The 24,587-nt window shown below is 49.5% G+C and overlaps 3 protein-coding genes across 6 annotated transcripts in view; 2 read left to right on the plus strand and 1 right to left on the minus strand.

The window, feature by feature from the left end:
• The window catches only part of CLASRP (CLK4 associating serine/arginine rich protein), a 30,219-nt gene extending 21,601 nt beyond the window's left edge, over nt 1-8,618 (plus strand). For 2 of the 3 annotated variants that reach the window (XM_085564673.1, XM_085564674.1), the window contains 6 exons: nt 1,972-2,032; nt 3,294-3,352; nt 4,764-4,810; nt 5,653-5,735; nt 6,917-6,941; nt 8,061-8,618. In XM_085564673.1, coding sequence (XP_085420799.1) covers nt 1,972-2,032; nt 3,294-3,352; nt 4,764-4,810; nt 5,653-5,735; nt 6,917-6,941; nt 8,061-8,228 — 443 coding nt within the window. In that variant the 3' untranslated portion in view covers nt 8,229-8,618. The remainder of the gene's footprint in view (nt 1-1,971; nt 2,033-3,293; nt 3,353-4,763; nt 4,811-5,652; nt 5,736-6,916; nt 6,942-8,060) is intronic. The other variant, XM_085564675.1, reaches the window with a different exon arrangement.
• A 764-nt stretch (nt 8,619-9,382) lies between these two features.
• On the minus strand, nt 9,383-15,807 carry LOC146764422 (uncharacterized). Of its 2 annotated transcripts, XM_085564677.1 has the most exons (3): nt 15,103-15,807; nt 13,073-14,291; nt 9,383-10,172 (listed from the first exon to the last, which is right to left on the minus strand). In XM_085564677.1, the coding sequence occupies exons 2-3, from the start codon at nt 14,282-14,284 to the stop codon at nt 10,044-10,046; spliced, it is 1,341 nt and encodes a 446-aa protein (XP_085420803.1). In that variant the 5' UTR covers nt 14,285-14,291; nt 15,103-15,807; the 3' UTR covers nt 9,383-10,043. The 2 variants fall into 2 exon arrangements, with proteins under 2 accessions (XP_085420803.1, XP_085420804.1); XM_085564678.1 differs by lacking the exon at nt 15,103-15,807 and having other exon boundaries at nt 13,073-14,896.
• Nucleotides 15,808-16,680: 873 nt separating this feature from the next.
• PPP1R37 (protein phosphatase 1 regulatory subunit 37) overlaps nt 16,681-24,587 on the plus strand; it is a 32,845-nt gene continuing 24,938 nt past the window's right edge. The window contains exons 1-2 of the mRNA XM_085564670.1: nt 16,681-16,960; nt 22,628-22,725. Coding sequence (XP_085420796.1) covers nt 16,804-16,960; nt 22,628-22,725 — 255 coding nt within the window. The 5' untranslated portion in view covers nt 16,681-16,803. The remainder of the gene's footprint in view (nt 16,961-22,627; nt 22,726-24,587) is intronic.

Raw genomic sequence — 24,587 nt, forward strand, 5'->3', positions numbered from 1 at the left:
CCCCATATTTTTATGGATTTTCCCCATATTTTCCTCATATTTTCCTGGATTTCCCCCATATATTCCATTTTTACCCAATATTTTCCAGGATTTTCCCCATATATTCCATTTTTACCCAATACTTTCCTGGATTTTCCCCACATTTTCCTGGATTTTCCCCATTTTTTCCTGGATTTTCCCCATTTTTTCCTGGATTTTCCCCATATATTCCATTTTTTATCCAATATTTTCCTGGATTTTCCCCATATTTTCCTGGATTTTCCCCACATTTTCATGGATTTTCCCCATATTTTCCTGGATTTCCCCCATATATTCCATTTTTACCCAATATTTTCCTGGATTTTCCCCATATTTTCATGGGTTTTCCCCATATTTTCCTGACTTTTCCCCATATATTCCATTTTTACCCAATATTTTCATGGATTTTCCCCATGTTTTCATGGATTTTCCCCATATTTTCCTGGATTTTCCCCATACTTGCAGGGGTTTTCCCCATATATTCCATTTTTACCCAATATTTTCCTGGATTTTCCCCATATTTTCCTCAATTTTCCCCATATATTCCATTTTTACCCAATACTTTCCTGGATTTTCCCCACATTTTCCTGGATTTTCCCCATTTTTTCCTGGATTTTCCCCATATATTCCATTTTTTATCCAATATTTTCATGGATTTTCCCCATATTTTCCTGGATTTTCCCCATATTTTCCTGGATTTTCCCCATATATTCCATTTTTACCCAATATTTTCCTGGATTTTCCCCATATTTTCCTGGATTTTCCCAATATTTTCCTGGATTTTCCCCATATTTTCCTGGATTTTCCCCACATTTTCATGGATTTTCCCCATATTTTCCTGGATTTTTCCCATATATTCCATTTTTACCCAATATTTTCCTGGATTTTCCCCATATTTTCCTGGATTTTCCCCATATATTCCATTTTTACCCAATATTTTCATGGATTTTCCCCATGTTTTCATGGATTTTCCCCATATTTTCCTGGATTTTCCCAATATTTTCCTGGATTTTCCCCATACTTGCATGGGTTTTCCCCATATATTCCATTTTTACCCAATATTTTCCTGGATTTTCCCCATATTTTCCTGGTTTTTCCCCATATTTTCCTGGATTTTCCCCATATATTCCATTTTTACCCAATATTTTCCTGGATTTCCCCCATATTTTCATGGATTTCCCCCATATATTCCATTTTTACCCAATATTTTCCTGGATTTTCCCCATATTTTCATGGATTTTCCCCCATATTTTCTTGGATTTTCCTGTTTTTTCCCAACATTTTCCTGTTTTTTCCGAGATTTTCCTGGATTTTCCCAGATTTTCCCACATTTTTTCTTGATTTTCCCCATATTTTCCTTGATTTTCTTGGATTTTCCTAGTTTTTTCCAGATTTTCCTGGATTTTCCCAGATTTTCCTATTTTTTCTGGATTTTCCCATTTTTTCCTGGATTTTCCCAGATTTTCTTGGTCTTTCCCAGATTTTCTTCATTTTTTTAGATTTTTCCCCAGATTTTTTGGATTTTCCCAATTTTTCCTAGATTTTACTGGTTTTCCCCCCAATTTTCTCGGATTTTCCCAGGTTCCCCACAGATTTTCCCCGTATTTTCAAGTATTCTCCTGTTTTTTCCCAGATTTCCCCCATATTTTCTTGGATATTCCTAGATTTTATTAATTTTTCTTAGATTTTCCCAGATTCTTCTGGTTTTTTTCCCAGAGTTTTCCCAGATTTTTCTGCGTTTTTCCCATTTTTTTCCCATTTTTCCTCATTTTTTCCCATTTTTCCCAGCCTCCCCTGCCCCACTCCCTTCCCAAATTCCCCCAAATTCCCCCAAATTCCCCCAAATTCCCCCAAATTCCCGGGATTGATGGGAAAAGGCTCCGGGAGGCTTTTGGGGGGTCCCGAGCCCGATCCCGGCCCCTTTTCCTGACAAAAATTCCCAAATTTTTGCAGCCCAAGCTGACCCCGCAGGAGAAGCTCCGGCTCCGGATGCAGAAGGCGCTCAACAGGCAGTGTGAGCATTCCCAAAATTCCCCAAAATCCCCAGAATTCTCCCCAAAATCCCCTGGAATTCACCCCAAATCCCCTGGAATTCCCCCCAAATCCAGTATTTCCCAGAATTCCCCCAAAATCCCCCGGAATTCCCCCCAAATCCAGTATTTCCCAGAATTCCCCCAAATCCCCCAAAATTCCACCAAAATCCCCAGAATTCCCCCCAAAATCCCCAGAATTCCCCCAAATCCCCTGAAATTCCACCAAAATCCTCCAGAATTCCCCAAAATCCCCCGGAATTCCCCAAAATCCTCCGGAATTCCCCAAAATCCCCCGGAATTCCCCCAAAATCCCCCATCATTTCCCTAAAATTCCCTTGAATTTCCCCCAAAATCCCCCAGAATTCCTCAAAATATCCCTGAAATTCCCCAGAATTCTTCCCAAAATCCCCCGGAATTCCCCAAAATCCCCCATAATTTCCCTAAAATTCCCTTGAATTTCCCCAAAATCCTCCAGAATTCCTCCAAAATCCCCCGGAATTCCCCAAAATCCCTCAGAATTCCCCCAAATCCCCTGAAATTCCACCAAAATCCCCTGGAATTTCCCCAAAATCCTCCAGAATTCCCCAAAATCCTCCAGAATTCCCCAAAATCCTCCAGAATTCCCCAAAATCCTCCAGAATTCCCCAAAATCCCCCGGAATTCCCCCAAAATCCCCCATCATTTCCCTAAAATTCCCTTGAATTTCCCCCAAAATCCCCCAGAATTCCTCAAAATATCCCTGAAATTCCCCAGAATTCTTCCCAAAATCCCCCGGAATTCCCCAAAATCCTCCAGAATTCCCCCAAATCCCCCGGAATTCCCCCAAATCCCCCATAATTTCCCTAAAATTCCCTTGAATTTCCCCAAAATCCCCCAGAATTCCTCAAAATATCCCTGAAATTCCCCAGAATTCTTCCCAAAATCCCCTGGAATCCCCCAGAATTCCCCAAATCCCCCGGAATTCCCCAAAATCCCCCACAATTTCCCTAAAATTCCCTTGAATTTCCCCAAAATCCTCCAGAATTCTTCCCAAAATCCCCCGGAATTCCCCAAAATCCTCCAGAATTCTTCCCAAAATCCTCCAGAATTCCCCAAAATCCCCCGGAATTCCCCCAAAATCCTCCAGAATTCCCCCAAAATCCCCCGAAATTCCCCGAAATCCCCCGAAATTCCCCCCATGCCCTGGAATTGCCGAAATTCCGGGGAATTCTCCCGGCACGGGAATTCCCGCTCCGTTCCCAGTCAAGGCCGACAAGAAGGCGGCGCAGGAGAAGATGCTGCAGCAGGAGCACGAGAGACAGGTGGGCTGGAAAAACGGGAAAAAACGGGAAAAACGGGGAAAAACGGGAAAAAACGGGGAAAAAGAGGGGAAAAAACGGGAAAAATGGGGAAAAAGAGGGGAAAAAACGGGATAAAAATGGGGAAAAACGGGATAAAAATGGGGAAAAAGAGGGGAAAAAACGGGATAAAAATGGGGGAAAAGGGGAAAAAACGGGATAAAAATGGGGAAAAGGAGGGGAAAAAACGGGATAAAAACGGGATAAAAATGGGGAAAAAGAGGGGAAAAAAATGGGGAAAAGGAGGGGAAAAAACGGGATAAAAATGGGGAAAAAACAGGGAAAAAACGGGATAAAAATGGGGAAAAAGAGGGGAAAAAATGGGATAAAAATGGGGAAAAGGAGGGGAAAAAACGGGATAAAAATGGGGAAGATTGGGATAAAAAACGGGGGGAACATGGGATAAAAATGGGATTAAAATGCGGAAAATTTGGATAAAAATTGGGGGAAAATGGGATAAAAACGGGGGGAAAATGGGGAAAAATGGGATTAAAATGTGGAAGATTTGGATAAAAATTGGGGGGAAATGGGATAAAAACGGGAGGAAAATGGGGAAAATTTGGATAAAAATTGGGGGAAAATGGGAGGAAAATGGGAGGAAAATGGGGAAAAAGGGATTAAAATGGGAAAAATTGGGAAAATGGGATTAAAACGGGGCGAAACTGGGAACTGGGAATTGGGAACTGGGAATTGGGAACTGGGAACTGGGAATTGGGAACTGGGAACTGGGAACTGGGAATTGGGAATTGGGAATTGGGAATTGGGAACTGGGAATTGGGAACTGGGAATTGGGAACTGGGAATTGGGATTTGGGAACTGGGAATTTGGAATTGGGAATTGGGAATTGGGAACTGGGAATTGGGGATTGGGAATTGGGAACTGGGAATTTGGAATTGGGAATTGGGAACTGGGATTTGGGAACTGGGAACTGGGAATTGGGAATTGGGAATTGGGAACTGGGAATTGGGAACTGGGAATTGGGAATTGGGAACTGGGAATTGGGAATTGGGAACTGGGAATTGGGAACTGGGAACTGGGAATTGGGAACTGGGAACTGGGAATTGGGAATTGGGAATTGGGAACTGGGAACTGGGAACTGGGATTTGGGAACTGGGAATTGGGAATTGGGAATTGGGAACTGGGAACTGCGATTTGGGAACTGGGATTTGGGATTTGGGAACTGGAAATTGGGAACTGGGAACTGGGAACTGGGAATTGGGAACTGGGAATTGGGAATTGGGAACTGGGAACTGGAAATTGGGAACTGGGAATTGGGAACTGGGAATTGGGAACTGGGATTTGGGAACTGGGAATTGGGATTTGGGAACTGGGAACTGGGAAGGATCGGGGCCGGCTGTGACGGATTTTTCCGCAGGAGCGCGAGGACGAGCTCCGCGCCATGGCCCGCAAGATCCGCATGAAGTAATTCCCGATTTTCCTCTCCTGATCCCGAATTTCCCCATTTCCCAATCCCCGATCCCCATTTCCCAATCCCTGATCCCGATTTCCCAATCCCTGATCCCGATTTTCCAATCCCCGATCCCGATTTCCAATCCCCGATCCCGATTTCCCAATCCCTGATCCCGATTTCCCATCCCTGATCCCGATTTCCCAATCCCTGATCCCGATTTCCAATCCCCGATCCCAATTTCCAATCCCGGATCCCGATTTCCCAATCCCGGATCCCGATTTCCCAGTCCCTGATCCCGATTTCCCAGTCCCTGATCCCGATTTTCCAATCCCCGATCCCGATTTCCCAATCCCTGATCCCATTTTCCCAATCCGTTTCCCCATTTTCCCAGTCCCTGATCCCATTTTCCCGGTCCCTGATCCCATTTTTCCGGCCGTTTTCCCATTTTTCCCGGTCCCTGATCCCGTTTTTCCCGGTCCCTGATCCCATTTTCCCCATTTTCCCAGTCCCTGATCCCATTTTCCCGGTCCCTGATCCCATTTTCCCCATTTTCCCGGTCCCTGATCCCATTTTTCCCAGTCCCTGATCCCATTTTCCCGGTCCCTGATCCCATTTTCCCCATTTTCCCGGTCCCTGATCCCATTTTTCCATCCGTTTTCCCATTTTCCCAGTCCCTGATCCCATTTTCCCCATTTTCCCAATCCCTGATCCCATTTTCCCCATTTTCCCGGTCCCTGATCCCATTTTCCCAGCTTTTCCCCCATTTTCCCGGTCCCTGATCCCATTTTTCCGGCCCTTTTCCCGTTTTTCCCGCTCCCTGACCCCTTTTTCCCGCTCTTTTCCCGTTTTCCAGGGAGCGGGAGCGGCGGGAGAAGGAGCGGGAGGAGTGGGAGCGGCAGTACAGCCGCCAGAGCCGCAGCCCCTCCCCGCGCCACGGTCCGTCATTCCCAAAATTCCCGGAATTCCCAGAAATCCCCGACATTCCCGGCCTTCCCCAGGGCTCTGCGGGGGGGTCCCTTCCCAAAATTCCCAGAAATTCCCAGGAAATTCCCAAAAATCCGGGAGCTGCTCCTGTTTTTTCAGGGCTCTGAGGGTTCCATTCCCAAAATTCCCAGAAAATTCCCAAAAATCTGGGAGCCATTCCCATTTTTCCAGGGCTCTGTGGGGTCCATCCCCATGGAATTCCCAAGGAATTCCCAAAATTCTGGGAGCCATTCCTGTTTCTCCAGGAGTCCCTTCCCAAAATTCCCAGAAAATTCCCAACATTCCAGGAGACATTCCCAATATTTTGGGGGATTCCCAAAAATCCGGGAGCCATTCCCACTTTTCCAGGGGATGGGGGAGGCAGAGGGGAGGGATTTGGGGTTGGAAAAAAATGGGATTTTGGGTGGGAAAAATGGGGAAAAAAGGGGAAAAATGGGATTTGGGGGGTTGGAAAAATGGGATTTTGGGGAGTCCAAGCCATGGGATTTTTGGGATGGGAAAATGGAGAAAAAAATGGGAAAAAAAGTGGGATTTGGGGCTGGAAAAAATGGGATTTTGGGGGAGGCCATGCTGTGGGAAATGCTGGGAAAAAAAAGGGAAAAATGGGATTTGGGGCTGGAAAAATGGGAAAAAAACAGGAAAAACAAAGGGAAAAGTGTGGGAAATCTGGGATTTGGGATTGTTGGGATTTAGGATTTGGGGATTTGGGATTTTTTGGGATTTGGCGATTTTTTGGGATTTTGGGGATTTGGGGGATTTGGGGATTTGGGGGATTTGGGATTTTTTGGGAATTGGGATTTTTTGGGATTTGGGTGTTTTTGAGATTTGGGATTTGGGGATTTTGAGATTTGGGATTTTTTGGGATTTGGGGATTTTGGGAATTTGGGATTTTTTGGGATTTGGGTGTTTTTGAGATTTGGGATCTGGCGATTTTGGGGATTTTGGGAATTTTGGGATTTGGGGATTTTGGGAATTTGGGATTTGGGATTTTTTGGGATTTGGGAATTTGGGATAGGGGATTTTGAGATTTGGGGATTCTGGATTTTTGGGGATTCTGGATTTTTGGGGATTTGGGGATTTTGGGGATTTGGGATTTGGGATTTTTTGGGATTTGACCTTGTCTGTTCCCGCAGGTCGGGAGTACAGCTCCTCACGGAGGTACGGCCGCTGTTCCCGGAATTCCCGAAATTCCCGGAGATCCGGGGGCTCCCAGCCTTGATCCAGCCCCGTTCCCTCATCCCAGAAATCCCAAATTTCCTCCAGTCCCAGATCCCGGAAATCCCAAATTTCACTTTTCCATTTTCCCAGCAATCCCAATTTTCCCGTTTTCCCAGAAATCCCAAATTTTCCATTTTCCCAGGGATCCCAAATTCCCAAATTTTCTGTTTTCCCAGAAATCCTAAATTTCCCGTTCTGGATTTCCCAGGGATCCCAAATTTCCCAATTCTGTTTTCCAGGAATCCCAAATTTCCCATTTCCCAGGAATCCCAAATTTCCCAATTCTGTTTTCCCAGGGATCCCAAATTTCCCATTTTCCCTGATCCCAAATTTCACCATTCCAGATTTCCCAGAAATCCCAAATTCTCCATTCCCATTCTCCCAGCAATCCCAGATTTCCCGTTCTGGATTTCCCAGGGATCCCAAATTTCCCATTTTCCCGGAAATCCCAAATTCCCATTTTCCCCTTCTCCCAGCAATCCCGAATTTCCCGTTCTGGATTTCCCAGCAATCCCAGATTTCCCATTCTCCCAGAAATCCCAAATTTCCCATTCTGGATTTCCCAGAAATCCCAAATTTCCCATTTTCCCAGCAATCCCAAATTTCCCACTTTCCCAGGGATCCCAAATTTCACCATTCCAATTTTCCCAGAAATCCCAAATTTCCCGTTTTCCCAGAAATCCCAAATTTCCCATTCCCATTTTCCCGGAAATCCCAAATTCCCATTCTCCCAGAAATCCCAAATTTCCCATTCTGGATTTCCCAGGGATCCCGAATTTCCCATTTTCCCGGAAATCCCAAATTCCCATTTTCCCCTTCTCCCAGCAATCCCGAATTTCCCGTTCTGGATTTCCCAGGGATCCCGAATTTCCCATTCCCATTTTCCCGGAAATCCCAAATTTCCCGTTTTCCCAGAAATCCCAAATTTCCCATTCCCATTTTCCCGGAAATCCCAAATTCCCATTCTCCCAGCAATCCCGGATTTCCCGTTCTGGATTTCCCAGCATTCCCATTTTTCCCGTTTTTCCCGTTTTTCCCGTTTTTCCCGTTTTTCCGCAGGCACTCCCGGTCCCGCTCGCGGAGCCCGCACTACCGGCACTGACGGCCGGGCCCCCAATAAATCCATGGAAAAATCCCGGAATTGTCCCGTGCCGCTGGGAAATCGGGGAAAAACTGGAAAAATTGGGGAAAATGATGGAAAAATGGGGAAAAAAGCTGGAAAAATGATGGAAAAATGGGGAAAAAAGCTGGAAAAATTGGGGAAAATGATGGAAAAATGGGGGAAAAGCTGGAAAAATTGGGGAAAATGATGAAAAATGGGGGAAATCTGGAAAAATTGGGGAAAAGCTGGGAAAATTGGGAAAAAAGCTGGAAAAATTGGGGGAAAACAGGAAAAAATGGGGAAAATGGGAAAAGGGAAAAAAAGCTGGAAAAATTGGGAAAAAAAGCTGGAAAAATTGGGAAAAAAAGCTGGAAAAATTGGGAAAAAAGCAGCTGGAAAAATTGGGAAAAAAGCAGCTGGAAAAATTGGGAAAAAACAATGGGAAAAGGGAAAAAGCTGGAAAGAAGGGGAAAGTGGGAAAAAAATGAGAAAAAGCTGGAAAAATGTTGGAAAAGTTAGGAAAATGGGAAAAAATGATGGAAAAAGGGGAAAATCTGGAAAAATTGGGGAAAAATATGGAAAAAATGGGGGAAAATTTGGGGAAAATGGGGGAAAAATATGGAAAAAAAGGGGGAAAAAAGCTGGAAAAATTGGGAAAAAAAATGGGAAAAGGGAAAAAGCTGGAAAGAAGGGGAAAGTGGGAAAAAATGGGAAAAATGATGGAAAAAATGGAAAGGTTGGGAAAAATGGGAAAAATTATGGAAAAAAGCTGGAAAAAAGGGGGGGAAGCAGGAAAAATTGGGAAAAATGCTGGAAAAAAAGGGGGAAATGGGGGAAAAGCAGGAAAAATTGGGAAAAATGTCTGGAAAAAGGGGGAAAAAGACAAAAAAGGCGGAAAAAAGTCAGAAAAAAGGGGGAAAGTCTCAAAAAAGGGGGAAAAATGCAAAAAAAGTGGAGAAAAGACAGGGAAAAAGGGGGAAAGTTGGGAAAAAGGGAAAAATTGGGAAAGGAGCAGAAAAAAGTGGAACATTTGGGGAAAAAAGGCTGGAAAAGGGGGAAAATCCAAGGGAAAAAAAAGGGGGAAATGGGAAAAGGAGGGGAAAATGGGAAAAATCCATTTAAAAAAGTGGGAAAAGGCAGAAAAAATGGGAAAGGCAGGAAAAGGGGGAAGGAAAAGGGGATAAAGTGGGAAAGGGGAAGGAAAAAGGAAGGAAAATGGGAAAAGGTCTGGAAAAAGGGGGAAAATTCCAGGAAAAATCCAGAAAAAGGCAGGAAAAAATCGTGGAAAAAGCAGAAAAAAATCCGTTTATTCCCACGGGGGATGGATCCGGGAATTCCAGAGGGGAGGAGAATTCCGGGAATTCCAGAGGGGAGGAGAATTCCGGGAATTCCAGAGGGGAGGAGAATTCCGGGAATTCCAGAGGGGAGGAGAATTCAAGGAATTCTGGGCTCATTCCAGAGGGGAGGAGAATTCCGGGAATTCCGGCTCATTCCAGAGGAGAATTCCGGGAATTCCGGGAATTCCAGAGGAGAATTCCGGGAATTCTGGGCTCATTCCAGAGGGGAATTCCGGGAATTCTGGGCTCATTCCAGAGGAGAATTCCGGGAATTCTGGGCTCATTCCAGAGGGGAATTCTGGGAATTCTGGGCTCATTCCAGAGGAGAATTCTGGGAATTCCGGCTCATTCCAGAGGACAATTCCGGGAATTCCGGCTCATTCCAGAGGGGAATTCCGGGAATTGCGGCTCATTCCAGAGGGGAATTCCGGGAATTCCGGCTCATTCCAGAGGAGAATTCCGGGAATTCCAGCTCATTCCAGAGGAGAATTCCGGGAATTCTGGGCTCATCCCAGAGGAGAATTCCGGGAATTGCGGCTCATTCCAGAGGAGAATTCCGGGAATTCTGGCTCATTCCAGAGGGGAATTCCGGGAATTCTGGGCTCATTCCAGAGGGGAGTTTGGGAGCTGCCGGAATTCCGGGAATTCCAGCGGGAAGCAGAATTCCAGCACGTCTCCGCAGCGCAGCAGCGCCGCGCGCTCGACTCCCAGCGGCGTCTGCAGAGAATCCACCTGGAAAAGAGGGAAAAATCAGGAAAAACGGGAAAAAAAACGGGAAAAAAGGGAAATTCCAGAGAAAAAGGGGGAACATTCCAAAGGAAAAGGGGGAAAATCCAAAGGAAAAGGGGAAAATCCAAAGAAAAAGGGGAAAATTCCAAAGAAAAAGGGGAAAATCCAAAGAAAAAGGGGAAAATGCAAAGAAAAAGGGGAAAAGTGGGAAAAATCCAAAGAGAAAGGGGAAAATCCAAAGAAAAAAGGGGAAAATCCAAAGGAAAAGGGGAAAATCCAAAGAAAAAGGGGAAAAGTGGGAAAAATCCAAATAAAAAGGGGGGAAAATCCAAAGAAAAAGGGGAAAATCAAAAGGAAAAGGGGAAAAATCCAAAGGAAAAGGGGAAAAATCCAAAGGAAAAGGGGAAAAATCTGAAGAAAAAGGGGAAAATCCAAAGAAAAAGGGGAAAAGTGGGAAAAATGCAAAGAAAAAGGGGGAAAATGCAAAGAAAAAGGGGAAAATCCAAAGAAAAAGGGGAAAATCCAAAGAAAAAGGGGAAAATGCAAAGAAAAAGGGGAAAAATCCAAAGAAAAAGGGGAAAATCCAAAGAAAAAGGGGGAAAATCCAAAGAAAAAGGGGAAAAATCCAAAGAAAAAGGGGAAAATCCAAAGAAAAAGGGGAAAAATCCAAAGAAAAAGGGGAAAATCCAAAGAAAAAGGGGGAAAATCCAAAGAAAAAGGGGAAAATCCAAAGAAAAAGGGGAAAAATCCAAAGAAAAAGGGGAAAATCCAAAGAAAAAGGGGAAAAATCCAAAGAAAAAGGGGAAAATCCAAAGAAAAAGGGGGAAAATCCAAAGAAAAAGGGGAAAAATCCAAAGAAAAAGGGGAAAAGTGGGGAAAATCCAAAGAAAAAGGGGAAAATGAGGAAAAAGGGGGAATAGAGGGAGAAAAAAGGGGAAAAACTGGGAATAAAGCCGGGAAAATTGGGAATAAAGCTGGGAATAAAGGCAGAAACCAGGAGGAAAACCGGGAATAAAACAGGAAAAAAAGGGGAAAACCAGGAATAGAGCCAGAAAAAAAAAGGAGGAAAACCAGGAATAAAGCCGGGAAAACCAGGAATAAAAGCGGGAATACCACCGGGAAAGTGGGAATACAGCCGGAAAACCGGGAATAAAGCCGGGAAAACCGGGAATACAGCTGGGAAAAAGGGGGGAAAACCGGGAATAAAGCTGGGAAATTCGGGAATAAAGCCGGAAAACCGGGAACACAGCCGGGAAATTCGGGAACACAGCCAGAAAAGTGGGAATACAGCTGGGAAATTCGGGAACACAGCCGGAAAACCGGGAATAAAGCCGGGAAATTCGGGAACACAGCCGGGAAATTCGGGAACACAGCCGGGAAATTCGGGAATACAGCCGGGAAATTCGGGAATACAGCCGGGAAATTTGGGGATAAAGCCAGAAAAAGGGGGAGAAACCGGGAACACAGCCGGAAAAGCGGGAATACAGCCGGGAAATTCAGGAATACAGCCGGAAAACCGGGAATACAGCCGGAAATTTGGGAATACAGCTGGGAAAATCAGGAATACAGCCGGGAAATTTGGGAATACAGCCGGAAAACCGGGAATACAGCCGGGAAATTCAGGAATACAGCCGGAAAACTGGGGATACAGCCAGGAAAAGCGGGAATAAAGCCGGAAAAAAGGGTGAAAAACCGTGAATACAGCCGGGAAATTTGGGAATACAGCTGGGAAACCGGGAACACAGCCGGAAAAGCGGGAATACAGCCGGGAAACCGGGAATACAGCCGGGAAATTTGGGAACACAGCTGGGAAATTCGGGAATACAGTCGGAAAACTGGGAATACAGCCGGAAAACTGGGAATACAGCCGGGAAACCGGGAATACAGCCGGGAAATTCGGGAATACAGCTGGAAAACCGGGAATACAGCCGGGAAAACTGGGAATACAGCCGGGAAATTTGGGAATACAGCTGGAAATTTGGGAACACAGCCAGGAAAACTGGGGATAAAGCCAGAAAAAAGGGTGAAAAATCGGGAACACAGCTGGGAAATTCGGGAATACAGCCGGAAATTTGGGAACACAGCCGGGAAATTTGGGAATACAGCTGGGAAATTCGGGAACACAGCCGGAAAAGCGGGAATACAGCCGGAAATTTGGGAATACAGCCGGGAAACCGGGAATACAGCTGGAAAAGCGGGAATACAGCCGGGAAATTCAGGAATACAGCCGGAAAACCGGGAATACAGCCGGAAATTTGGGAATACAGCCGGGAAACCGGGAATACAGCTGGAAAAGCGGGAATACAGCCGGGAAATTCAGGAATACAGCCGGAAAACCGGGAATACAGCCAGAAAACTGGGAATACAGCCGGGAAAACCGGGAATACAGCCGGAAAAGTGGGAATACAGCCAGTAAATTTGGGAACACAGCCGGGAAATTCGGGAATACAGCCGGAAAACCGGGAATACAGCCGGAAAACCGGGAATACAGCCAGGAAAAGCGGGAATAAAGCCAGAAAAAAGGGTGAAAAACCGTGAATACAGCCGGGAAATTCGGGAATACAGCCGGAAATTTGGGAACACAGCCGGGAAACCGGGAATACAGCCGGAAAAGCGGGAATACAGCCGGGAAATTCGGGAATACAGCTGGGAAAATCGGGACCAGAGCTGGGAAATTCGGGAATACAGCCGGAAATTTGGGAATACAGCTGGAAAAGTGGGAATACAGCTGGAAATTTGGGAATACAGCTGGGAACACAGCCGGGAAAAGCGGGAATACAGCGGGAAAAGCGGGAATACAGCCGGGAAATTTGGGAATACAGCCGGAAAAGCGGGAATACAGCCGGAAAACCGGGAAAGCGGGAATACAGCGGGAAAAGCGGGAAAGCGGGAGCCGGGCTCACCTGGAAGTGGCCGCTCTGGAGGTCGGCGGCGCCGAAGTCGGCGCGGAGCCGGAGACCGGAGCGGAGGCGGAACCGCGCCCGCCGGCCCCGCGCCCGGCCCAGCAGCGCCAGGAACCGCGCCCGCAGCGCCGCCGCCGCGCCCCGGGAATCGGCACCGGCACCGGAACCGGCACGGGAATCGGCACGGGCACGGGAATCGACCCGGGAATCGTTCCAGTCCTGGGAATTGTCCCGGGAATCGTTCCGGTCCTGGGAATCGGCACGGGAATCGTTCCGGGCATGAGAATCGACCCGGGAATCGTTCCGGGCACGGGAATTGTCCCGGGAATCGTTCCGGTCCTGGGAATTGTCCCGGGAATCGTTCCGGGCATGAGAATCGACCCGGGAATCGTTCCGGTCCTGGGAATTGTCCCGGGAATCGTTCCGGTCCTGGGAATTGTCCCGGGAACGGTCCCAATCCCGGGAATCGTTCCGGGCACGGGAATTGTCCCGGGAATCGTTCCGGTCCTGGGAATTGTCCCGGGAATCGTTCCGGTCCTGGGAATCGGCACGGGAACCGGCCCGGGCACAGGAATCGGCCTGGGAATGGTCCCGGGAATCATCTAGGGAATGGTCCTGGTCCCGGGAACGGTCCCGGTCCCGGGAATGGGCATGGGAACGGTCCCGGTCCCGGGAATCATCAAGGGAACGGCCCTGGTCCCAGGAATCGACCCGGGAATCATTCCGGTCCTGGGAATCATCAAGGGAACGGTCCCGGTCCCGGGAATCGACCCGGGAACGGTCCTGGTCCCGGGAATGGTCCCGGTCCCGGGAATCGACCCGGGAATCATTCCGGTCCCGGGAATCATCAAGGGAACGGTCCCGGTCCCGGGAATCGACCCGGGAATGGTCCCGGTCCCGGGAATCGACCCGGTCCCGGGAATCATCAAGGGAACGGTCCCGGTCCCAGGAATCGACCTGGGAATCATTCCGGTCCTGGGAATCATCAAGGGAACGGTCCCGGTCCTGGGAATCGTCATGGGAACGGTCCCGGTCCCGGGAATCGTTCCGGTCCCGGGAACGGTCCCGGTCCCGGGAATGGTCCCGGGAACGGTCCCGGTCCCGGGAATGGGCCCCGCTCCGGGAGTCCCGGGAGAAGCCGCGGCCGCCGGAGCCGTCGGGGCCCCGCGGGAGGCGCAGGAGTGCCACGGGAACCGGGATGGGATCGGCCATGGAGCGGCTGGAAAAAAACGGGAAAAGGGGAAAATCGGGAAAAGGGGAGGAAAAAAAGGAGAAAATGGGGGAAAAGACGGGTGAGCGCTCCAAGGGGCTCCCGGTCCCGGTCCAGATCCCGGTCCCGGTCCAGATCCCGGTCCCGGTCCCGGTTCCCGTCCCATTCCCGTTCCCAATCTAGAGCCAGATCCCGGATGGGAATCTTGGATCCATTCCCATTCCCGGTCCCGTTCCCAATCCAGATCCCGGGTGGGATTCCCGGTCCCGTTCCCATTCCGGTCCCGGTCCCGTTCCCGATCCAGATCCCAGATGGGATTCCCGGTCCTGGTCCCGGTCCCATTCCCGGTCCCGGTCCCATTCCCATTCCCATTCCCGGTCCCATTCCCATTCCCATTCCCGGTCCCGTTCCCGGTCCCGTTCCCGGTCCCGGGTGGGATTCCCTGTCCCAGATTCCATTTGGGTCTCCCGAGTGGGATTCCCGGTCCCGAGTGTGATTCCCGGTCCTGAGTGGGATTCCCAGTCCCATTCCCGGTCCCATTCCCGGTCCTGGGTGTGATTCCCGGTCCCGAGTGGGATTCCCGGGCCCATTCCCGGTCCCGAGTGGGATTCCCGGTCCCGATCCCGGGTGGGACTCCCAGTCCCGTTCCCATTCCCGGTCCCGGGTGGGATTCCCATTCCCGGTCCCAATCCCGGGTGGGATTCCCGGTCCCGTTCCCATTCCCGGTCCCGGGTGGGATTCCCGGTCCCGTTCCCTGTGCCAGTCCCGTTTCTGGCCCCGTTGCCGGTGCCACGCACATCTCCCGATCCCGGTTCCGTACCCGCGTGGGACTCCCGGTCCCGTTCCGGTCTGGAGTGGGTTTCTCTGTCCCGGTCTGGATAACGATCCCAATCCCGGTCTGATCCTAATCCCGGTCCCGAGAGGGTTTCTCTGTCCCGGTCCGGATCCCGTTCCCAGCCCCGGTACCGGTGCCGGTCCGATCCTAATCCCGTTCCCGGTCCCGTTCCCGGTCCGTTCCCGTTCCCGGTCTGATCCTAATCCCGGTCCCGAGTGGGTTTCTCGATCCCGTTCCCGTTCCCGTTTCTCTGTCCCGGTCCCGTTCTCGTTCCCGGTACCGGTCTGATCCTAATCCCGGTCCCGAGTGGGTTTCTCGGTCCCGGTCCCGTTCCCGTTTCTCTGTCCCGTTCCCGTTTCTCTGTCCCGGTCCCGTTCCCGTTCCCGGTGCCGGTACCGGTCCGATCCTAATCCCGGTCCCGAGTGGGTTTCTCTGTCCCGGTCCCGTTTCTCTGTCCCGGTCCCGTTCCCGTTCCCGTTCCCGTTCCCGTTCCCGTTTCTCTGTCCCGGTCCCGTTCCCGTTCCCGTTCCCGTTCCCGTTCCCGGTGCCGTTCCGGTCCCCACGCGGCTCCCCGGCCCAGCGCTCGCCGCCGTTCCGCAGATTCGCCGCCCGCACCCCGAGACCCCCCGAGCCCCGCGGATACCGGAGCCGCCTCCCCGGGGCCTCCCCTCTCCCTTTCCCCCTCCCTTTTCCCAAAATCCCCCAAAAATTCCCCAAAATCCCAAAAATCCCCCAAAAATCCCCCCACCCCCCGTGGCGAATCTGCCGCTCCCCCCCCGCCGCAGATTCGCCGCCGCACCCCGAACCCCGCGGATACCGGAGCCGCCTCCCCGGGGCCTCCCCTCTCCCTTTCCCCCTCCCTTTTCCCAAAATCCCCCAAAATCCCCCCAAAAATCCCCCCAAAATCCCAAAAATCCCCAAAATCCCCCCAAATCCCCCACCCCCCGCGCCGAATCTGCCGTTCCACCCCCCGCCGCAGATTCGCCACCCGCACCCCGAGCCCCGCGGATACCGGAGCCGCCTCCCCGGTGCCTCCCTTTTCCCTTTTCCCAAAATCCCCCAAAAAAATCCCCCCAAAAATCCCCCAAAAATCCCCAAAAATCCCCAAAAATCCCCCAAAATCCCCCCACCCCCCGTGCCGAATCTGCCGCTCCCCCCCCGCCGCAGATTCGCCACCCGCACCCCGAGCCCCGCGGATACCGGAGCCGCCTCCCCGGGGCCTCCCTTTTCCCAAAATCCCCCCAAAAATCCCCAAAATCCCCCCAAAAATCCCCCCAAATCCCCAAAAATCCCAAAAATCCCCCAAAATCCCCCACCCCCCGTGCCGAATCTGCCGCTCCCCCCCCGCCGCAGATTCGCCGCCGCAGATTCGCCACGAGCGCGGCGCCGCCGCCGCCGTTTTTCCCCCCCTCCGCCGCCGTTCCTTCCCCCCTCCGCCGTTCCTTTCCCCGTTCCCGTCCCTGCCGCTCCCTCGGGGATTTTTTCCGTGACCCGGGACGGCGGCGGGACCCCCCCCCGCCCTCCGCGGCCGTGGCGAATCTGCGGCCGTTGCGGCGGCGCCGTTGCGGCGGCGGCGGCTCCGCTCGGTGCCGCTACCGGGGCCGCTGCCGGTGCCGCTGCCGGTGCCGGGGCCTCCCCGAAGGCTCCCGGGAGATGCGGCGGCCCTGAAGCGCCCAGAGCTCCGCCATGGACGGCGCCGAGCCCGCGGCGGACGCGGCACCGGCGGCCGCCGGGGCCTCACCGGGGGACGGGCGCGGGAGGAGCGGCGGCAAACGGGTCACGTTCCCCTCGGACGAGGACATCGTGTCCGGGGCTGTGGAGCCCAAGGACCCCTGGAGACACGGTGAGGGGCGGGGGACCGGGCACCGGGAGGGGACGGGGGAGAACCGGGGGAGAACCGGGAGAGAACCGGGACACCGGGAGGGAAACGGGGGAGAACCGGGAGGGGACCGGGACACCGGGAGGGGACCGGGAGAGAACCGGGAGAGAACCGGGACACCGGGAGGGAACCGGGGGAGAACCGGGAGGGGACCGGGACACCGGGAGGGAAACGGGGGAAACCGGGAGGGGGAACCGGGAGGGAACCGGGAGAGAACCGGGAGAGAACCGGGAGAGAACTGGGAGAGAACCGGGACACCGAGAGGGGGAACCGGGAGAGAACCGGGAGAGAACCGGGACACCGGGAGGGGACCGGGAGAGAACCGGGAGAGAACCGGGACACCGGGAGGGGACCGGGAGAGAACCGGGAGGGAACCGGGGGAGAACCGGGAGGGAACCGGGAGAGAACCGGGAGGGAACCGGGAGGGGACACCGGGAGGGAACCGGGGCGAAACCGGGAGAGAACCGGGAAGGAACACCGGGAGAGAACCGGGAGAGAACCGGGATACCGGGAGGGAACCGGGAGAGAACGGGGAGGGGACACCGGGAGGGAACCGGGACACCGGGAGGGGAACGGGAGAGAACCGGGAGGGGGAACCGGGAGAGAACCGGGAGGGGACCGAGAGAGAACCGGGACACCGGGAGGGAAGCGGGAGGGGACACCGGGGGCACGGGGAGAGGCGGCGGAAGGAGGGAGGGAAGGAGGGGGAGCACCGGGAGAGAACCGGGGAAGAGCCCCGGAACGGCCCCAAAAACCTGGAAAGAGCCGGAAATGGTCCCGAATAATCCCAAAAAATGGCCTGAAAATGGTCCCGAATAATCCCAAAAAATGGCCTGAAAATGGTCCCGAATAATCCCAAAAAATCCCGAATTATCCCAAAAAATGGCCTGAAAATTGTCCCGAATAATCCCCAAAAATGGCCTGAAAATTGTCCCGAATAATCCCAAAAAATGGCCTGAAAATTGTCCTGAATAATCCCAAAAAATGGCCTGAAAATGGTCCCGAATAATCCCAAAAAATGGCCTGAAAATGACCCGAATAATCCCAAAAAAATGGCCTGAAAATGGTCCCAAATAATCCCAAAAAATGGCCTGAAAATGGTCCCGAATAATCCCCAAAAATGGCCTGAAAATTGTCCCGAATAATCCCAAAAATGGCCTGAAAATAGTCCCGAATAAACCCAAAAATGGCCTGAAAATTGTCCTGAATAATACCCAAAAATGGCCTGAAAATGGTCCCGAATAATCCCAAAAAATCCCGAATTATCCCAAAAAATGGCCTGAAAATGACCCGAATAATCCCCAAAAATGGCCTGAAAATGGTCCCGAATAATCCCAAAAAATGGCCTGAAAATTGTCCCGAATAATCCCAAAAAATGGCCTGAAAATAGTCCCGAATAATCCCAAAAAATGGCCTGAAAATTGTCCCGAATAATCCCAAAAAATGGCCTGAAAATAGTCCCGAATAATCCCAAAAAATGGCCTGAAAATGGTCCCGAATAATCCCCAAAAAATGGCCTGAAAATTGTCACGAATAATCCCAAAAAATGGCCTGAAAATAGTCCCGAATAATCCCCAAAAATGGCCTGAAAATAGTCCCGAATAATCCCAAAAAATGGCCTGAAAATTGTCCCGAATAATCCCAAAAAATGGCCTGAAAATGGTCCCGAATAATCCCAAAAAATGGCCTGAAAATAGTCCCGAATAAACCCAAAAATGGCCTGAAAATTGTCCTGAATAATACCCAAAAATGGCCTGAAAATGGTCCCGAATAATCCCAAAAAATCCCGAATAATCCCAAAAAATGGCCTGAAAATGACCCGAATAATCCCAAAAAATGGCCTGAAAATGGTCCCGAATAATCCCAAAAAATGGCCTGAAAATTGTCCTGAATAATCCCAAAAATGGTCTGAAAATAGTCCTGATAATCCCCAAAAACACCCCAAAAACAGCCTGAAAATAGCCCCAAATAATACCCCAAATCTATCTCCAAAACTGCCCTGAAACAGCCCCAAAATTCCACAAATTACCCCAAAATCAGCCCCAAAATCACCCCAAAAACCAGCCCCAAAAACCCCATAAATCACCCCAAAAACCAGCCTGAAAACAGCCCCAAAATGCCCCAAAATCACCCCAAAAACCAGCCCCAACCCCCCCAAATCCTCCCCAAAACAACCCCAAAATCCCCATAAATCACCCAAAAACCAGCCCCAAATCACCCCAAAAACTGCCCCAAAATTCCACAAATCACCCCAAAAACTGCCCTGAAACTGCCCCAAAATTCCCCCCAAATCACCCCAAAAAACAGCCCCAAAATCCCTCAAATCACCCCAAAAAACACCCCAAAAACCAGCCCCAAAATCCCTGAAAACTGCCCCAAAACCAGCCCAAAAATGCCCAAAAAAGAGCCCCAAAAATTGGTGGAAATCAGCCCAAAAATGCTCCAAAACCAGCCCAAAAATGCCCTAAAAATGCCCCAAAATGATCCTAAAGTTGTCCTAAAATTGCCCCAAAACTGGGATTTTTTAGGATACAAACAGGAATTTTGGGATCCTGACAGGAAATTTTGGGATTGAGATGGAAATTTTTGGATCCTGAGAGGATTTTTGGGATCCAAACAAGAATTTTTGGGATCCCAACAGGAATTTTTGGGATCCTGTCAGGATATTTAGGATCCAAACTGGAATTTTGGGATCCCAACGGGAATTTTAGGATCTAAACAGGAATTTTTTGGAACCAAAGAGGAATTTTTGGTTTCCAAACACAAATTTTTGGGATCCAAGCAGGAATTTTAGGATCGAACCAGGAATTTTTGGGATCCTGACTGGAATTTTTGGGATCTAAACAGGAATTTTTGGGATCTAAACAGGAATTTTGGGATCCCAGAAGGAATTTTTGGTTTGTAGACAGGAATTTTTGGGATCCCAGCAGGATTTTTAGGATCCTGACTGGATTTTTGGGATCCCAGAAGGAATTTTTGGGATCCTGACTGGATTTTTGGGATCCCAGAAATAATTTTTGGGATCCCAGCAGGAACTTCTGGGATCCCAGCAGGATTTCTAGGATCCCAGCAGGATTTTTGGGATCCCAGAAGGAATTTTTGGGATCCTGACTGGATTTTTGGGATCCCAGAAGGAATTTTTGGGATCCTGACTGGATTTTTGGGATCCCAGCAGGAATTTTTGGGATCCCAGCTGGAATTTTGGGAATTTTCCCCCTTCTGCTCCCCCTGGCGCTGCCCCCCCCCAGCCCCAGCTCGGCTTTCGCCCGGGAAGTTAATTAATCATTCATTAATCATTCATTAATCATTCATTAGTCCTCATTAATTATCCCTGAGTTCATTCCTTGGGATCCATTTCAGGATCCAATTCCGGCCTTTTCCCAAAAAACTCCGGATTTTTGGGTGGGATCCCAAAATCCCAACTCCGGGGGGATGTGGGGTGTGGGATAAATCCTGGGAAAGGGAAAAAAATCTTAATTTCTTCCTCCAAAAAACCTCCAAAATTCCCTTCTTTCCCTTTTTCCACCCCTTTTCCATCCTTTTTCCCTCAATTTTCCCATCTTTTTCCCCATTTCCCCCCATTTCCCCCTCCTTTTCCCCATTTTCCCACATTTCCCCCTTTTTTCCCCATTTTCTCCCCATTTCCCCCCACTTCCCCCATATTTTTCCCCCTTTTTTCCCCATTTTCCCCCTTTTTTCCCCATTTCCCCCCCTTTTTTTCCCATTTTCCCCATTCTCCCCCCATTTTTCTCCCCTTTGCCCCCCATTTTCCCCCATTTTCCCCCATTTCCCCCATTTTCCCGAATATTTTCCCCATTTTTTCCAATTTTTTTCCCCCATTTCCCCCATTTCCCCCATTTCCCCCTTTCCCCATTTCCCCATTTCCCCCATATTTCCCCCCATATTTCCCCCATATTTTCCCCATTTTCCCCCATTTCCCCATTTCCCCCTTTCCCCCTTTCCCCCATATTTCCCCCCATATTTCCCCCATATTTTCCCCATTTTCCCCCTTTCCCCCTTTCCCATTTCCCCATTTCCCCCATATTTTCCCCATATTTTCCCCATATTTCCCCCCATATTTTCCCCGTTATCCCCCATTTCCCCCATTTCCCCCATTCCCCTTTTCCCCCCTATTTTCCCCCTTTCCCCCATTTTTCCCCATTTCCCACATTCCCCCATATTCCCCCCATATTTCCCCCTTTCCCCCATATTTCCCCCATATTTTCCCCGTTATCCCCCATTTTTCCCCATTTCCCTTTCCCCCCCTATTTCCCCCCATATTTTCCCCATTTTCCCCCATTTCCCCATTCCCCATTCCCCCATTTTTCCCCCATTTTCCCCCTTTCCCCGTTATCCCCCATTTCCCCCATTTTCCCCATTTTCCCATTCCCCCATTTCCTCCATATTTTCCCCATATTTTCCCCATTATCCCCCATTTTCCCCCATTTCCCCATTTCCCTTTTCCCCATTTTCCCCCTTTCCCCCATTTTTCCCCATTTCCCCCATTTTCCCCATATTTTCCCCATATTTCCCCCTTTCCCCATTCCCCCCATATTTCCCCCATATTTTCCCTGTTATCCCCCATTTTCCCCATTTTCCCATTTTCCCCATTTCCCCCATTTCCCCATTCCCCATTCCCCATTTTCCCCCCATTTTCCCCCATTTCCCCATTCCCCATTTTTCCCCCATTTTCCCCATATTTTCCCCGTTATCCCCCATTTTTCCCCCATTTCCCCATTTCCCCCATATTTCCCCATATTTTCCCCATATTTCCCCCCATATTTTCCCCATATTTCCCCCATATTTTCCCCCTTTCCCCCATTTTCCCCCATTCCCCCATTTCCCCCATTTCCCTTTTCCCCCATATTTTCCCCCTTTCCCCCAGTTTTCCCCATTTCCCCATTTCCCTTTTCCCCCCCATATTTCCCCCATATTTTCCCTGTTATCCCCCATTTCCCCCATTTTCCCAATTTCCCCATTTCCCTTTTCCCCCATATTTCCCCATTTCCCCCATATTTTCCCCGTTATCCCCCATTTCCCCATTTCCCCCATATTTCCCCCCATATTTCCCCCATTTTTCCCCCATTTTCCCCCATTTCCCCATTCCTCCATTCCCCCCATATTTCCCCATTCCCCCCATTTTCCCCCCTATTTCCCCCCATTTTCCCCCATTTTCCCCATTTCCCCATTTCCCTTTTCCCCCCTATTTCCCCCCATTTTTCCCCATTCCCCATTCCCCCATTTTTCCCCCATTTTCCCCATATTTTCCCCGTTATCCCCCATTTCCCCATTTCCCCCATATTTCCCCCATATTTTCCCCATTTTCCCCCATTTCCCCATTCCCCATTCCCCCATTTTTCCCCCATTTTCCCCCATTTCCCCATTCCTCCATTCCCCCCATATTTCCCCCATTTTTCCCCCATTTCCCCCATATTTTCCCCATTTTCCCCCATTTCCCCATTCTCCATTTTTCCCCCATTTTCCCCATATTTTCCCCGTTATCCCCCATGTCCCCATTTCCCCCATTTCCCCCATTTCCCTATTTTCCCCCCTATTTCCCCCATTTTTCCCATCCCCCGTTCCCCGTTTCCCGTTTTTCCGGCTGATCCGCGGCCGTTCCGTGTTTTCCAGCGCGGAACGTGACGCGGGAGGAGACGGTGGCGGCGTACCGGCAGGCGTGCCTCAAGCTGCAGTGCCGCCAGAGCGCCAAGCTGCTGCGCCAGCTGCAGGTACCCAGCGTCCCAAAATACCCCAAAACGTCCCCAAAATGTTCCTGAAATATCCCCAAAATATCCCCAAAATATCCCCAAAATATCCCTGAAATGTCCCTGAAATGTTCCCGAAATATCCCTGAAATGTTCCTGAAATATCCCCAAAATATCCCCAAAATATCCCTGAAATGTTCCTGAAATATCCCCGAAATGTTCCTGAAATGTCCCTGAAATGTTCCTGAAATATCTCCAAAATACCCCAAAACGTCCCCAAAATGTTCCTGAAATATCCCCAAAATATCCCCAAAATGTCCCCAAAATATCCCTGAAATGTCCCTGAAATGTTCCCGAAATATCCCTGAAATGTCCCTGAAATGTTCCTGAAATATCCCCGAAATGTTCCTGAAATATCCCCGAAATGTTCCTGAAATATCCCCAAAATGTCCCCAAAATGTTCCCGAAATATCCCCAAAATATCCCTGAAATGTCCCCAAAATGTCCCCAAAATATCCCTGAAATGTCCCTGAAATATCCCTGAAATGTCCCCAAAATGTCCCCAAAATATCCCTGAAATGTCCCTGAAATATCCCCGAAATGTCCCCGAAATGTTCCCAAAATGTCCCCGAAATGTCCCCGAAATGTTCCCAAAATATCCCCGAAATGTCCCTGAAATATCCCCAAAATATCCCCAAAATGTCCCCGAAATATCCCTGAAATGTCCCCGAAATATCCCCAAAATCTTCCCAAAATATCCCCAAAATATCCCCAAAATATCCCTGAAATATCCCTGAAATGTCCCCGAAATATCCCCAAAATGTCCCTGAAATGTTCCCAAAATATCTCTGAAATATCCCTGAAATATCCCTGAAATGTCCCCAAAATGTCCCCAAAATGTCCCCAAAATGTCCCCGAAATGTCCCCAAAATGTTCCCAAAATATCCCCAAAATATCCCCGAAATATCCCCAAAATATCCCCAAAATGTCCCCGAAATATCCCCAAAATATCTCCAAAATGTCCCCAAAATGTCCCCAAAATGTCCCCAAAATGTTCCCAAAATATCCCCAAAATATCCCCAAAATATCCCCGAAATATCCCTGAAATGTCCCTGAAATATCCCTGAAATGTCCCCGAAATGTCCCTGAAATATCCCTGAAATGTCCCCAAAATGTTCCCAAAACGTCCCTGAAATGTTCCTGAAATATCTCCAAAATGTCCCCAAAATGTTCCCAAAATATCCCCGAAATATCCCTGAAATATCCCCAAAACGTCCCCGAAATGTCCCCGAAATATCCCTGAAATGTCCCTGAAATGTTCCTGAAATATCCCTGAAATGTCCCTGAAATGTTCCTGAAATATCCCTGAAATGTCCCTGAAATGTCCCCAAAATATCCCCAAAATATCCCCAAAATATCCCTGAAATGTCCCCAAAATGTCCCCGAAATATCCCTGAAATGTTCCTGAAATATCCCTGAAATGTTCCTGAAATATCCCCAAAATATCCCCAAAATGTCCCCAAAATATCCCAAAACGTCCCCGAAATGTTCCCGAAATATCCCCGAAATATCCCTGAAATGTCCCCAAAATATCCCCGAAATAGCCCCAAAATATCCCCAAAATGTTCCCAAAATATCCCCGAAATATCCCTGAAATGTCCCCAAAATATCCCAAAAATATCCCTGAAATACCCCAAAATATCCCCAAAATGTTCCTGAAATATCCCCAAAATAACCCCAAAATATCTCTGAAATAGCCCCGAAATATCCCCAAAATGTTCCCACAATGTCCCTGAAATGTCCCTGAAATGTCCCCGAAATCCCCCACAAATCCCCACAAATTCCCAAAAAATTCCCCGAAATCCCCCAAAAATTCCCCAAAAACT

This window comes from Lonchura striata, chromosome 34, assembly GCF_050655825.1.
Source record: "Lonchura striata isolate lonStrDom1 chromosome 34, ASM5065582v1, whole genome shotgun sequence".
NCBI lineage: Eukaryota > Metazoa > Chordata > Aves > Passeriformes > Estrildidae > Lonchura > Lonchura striata.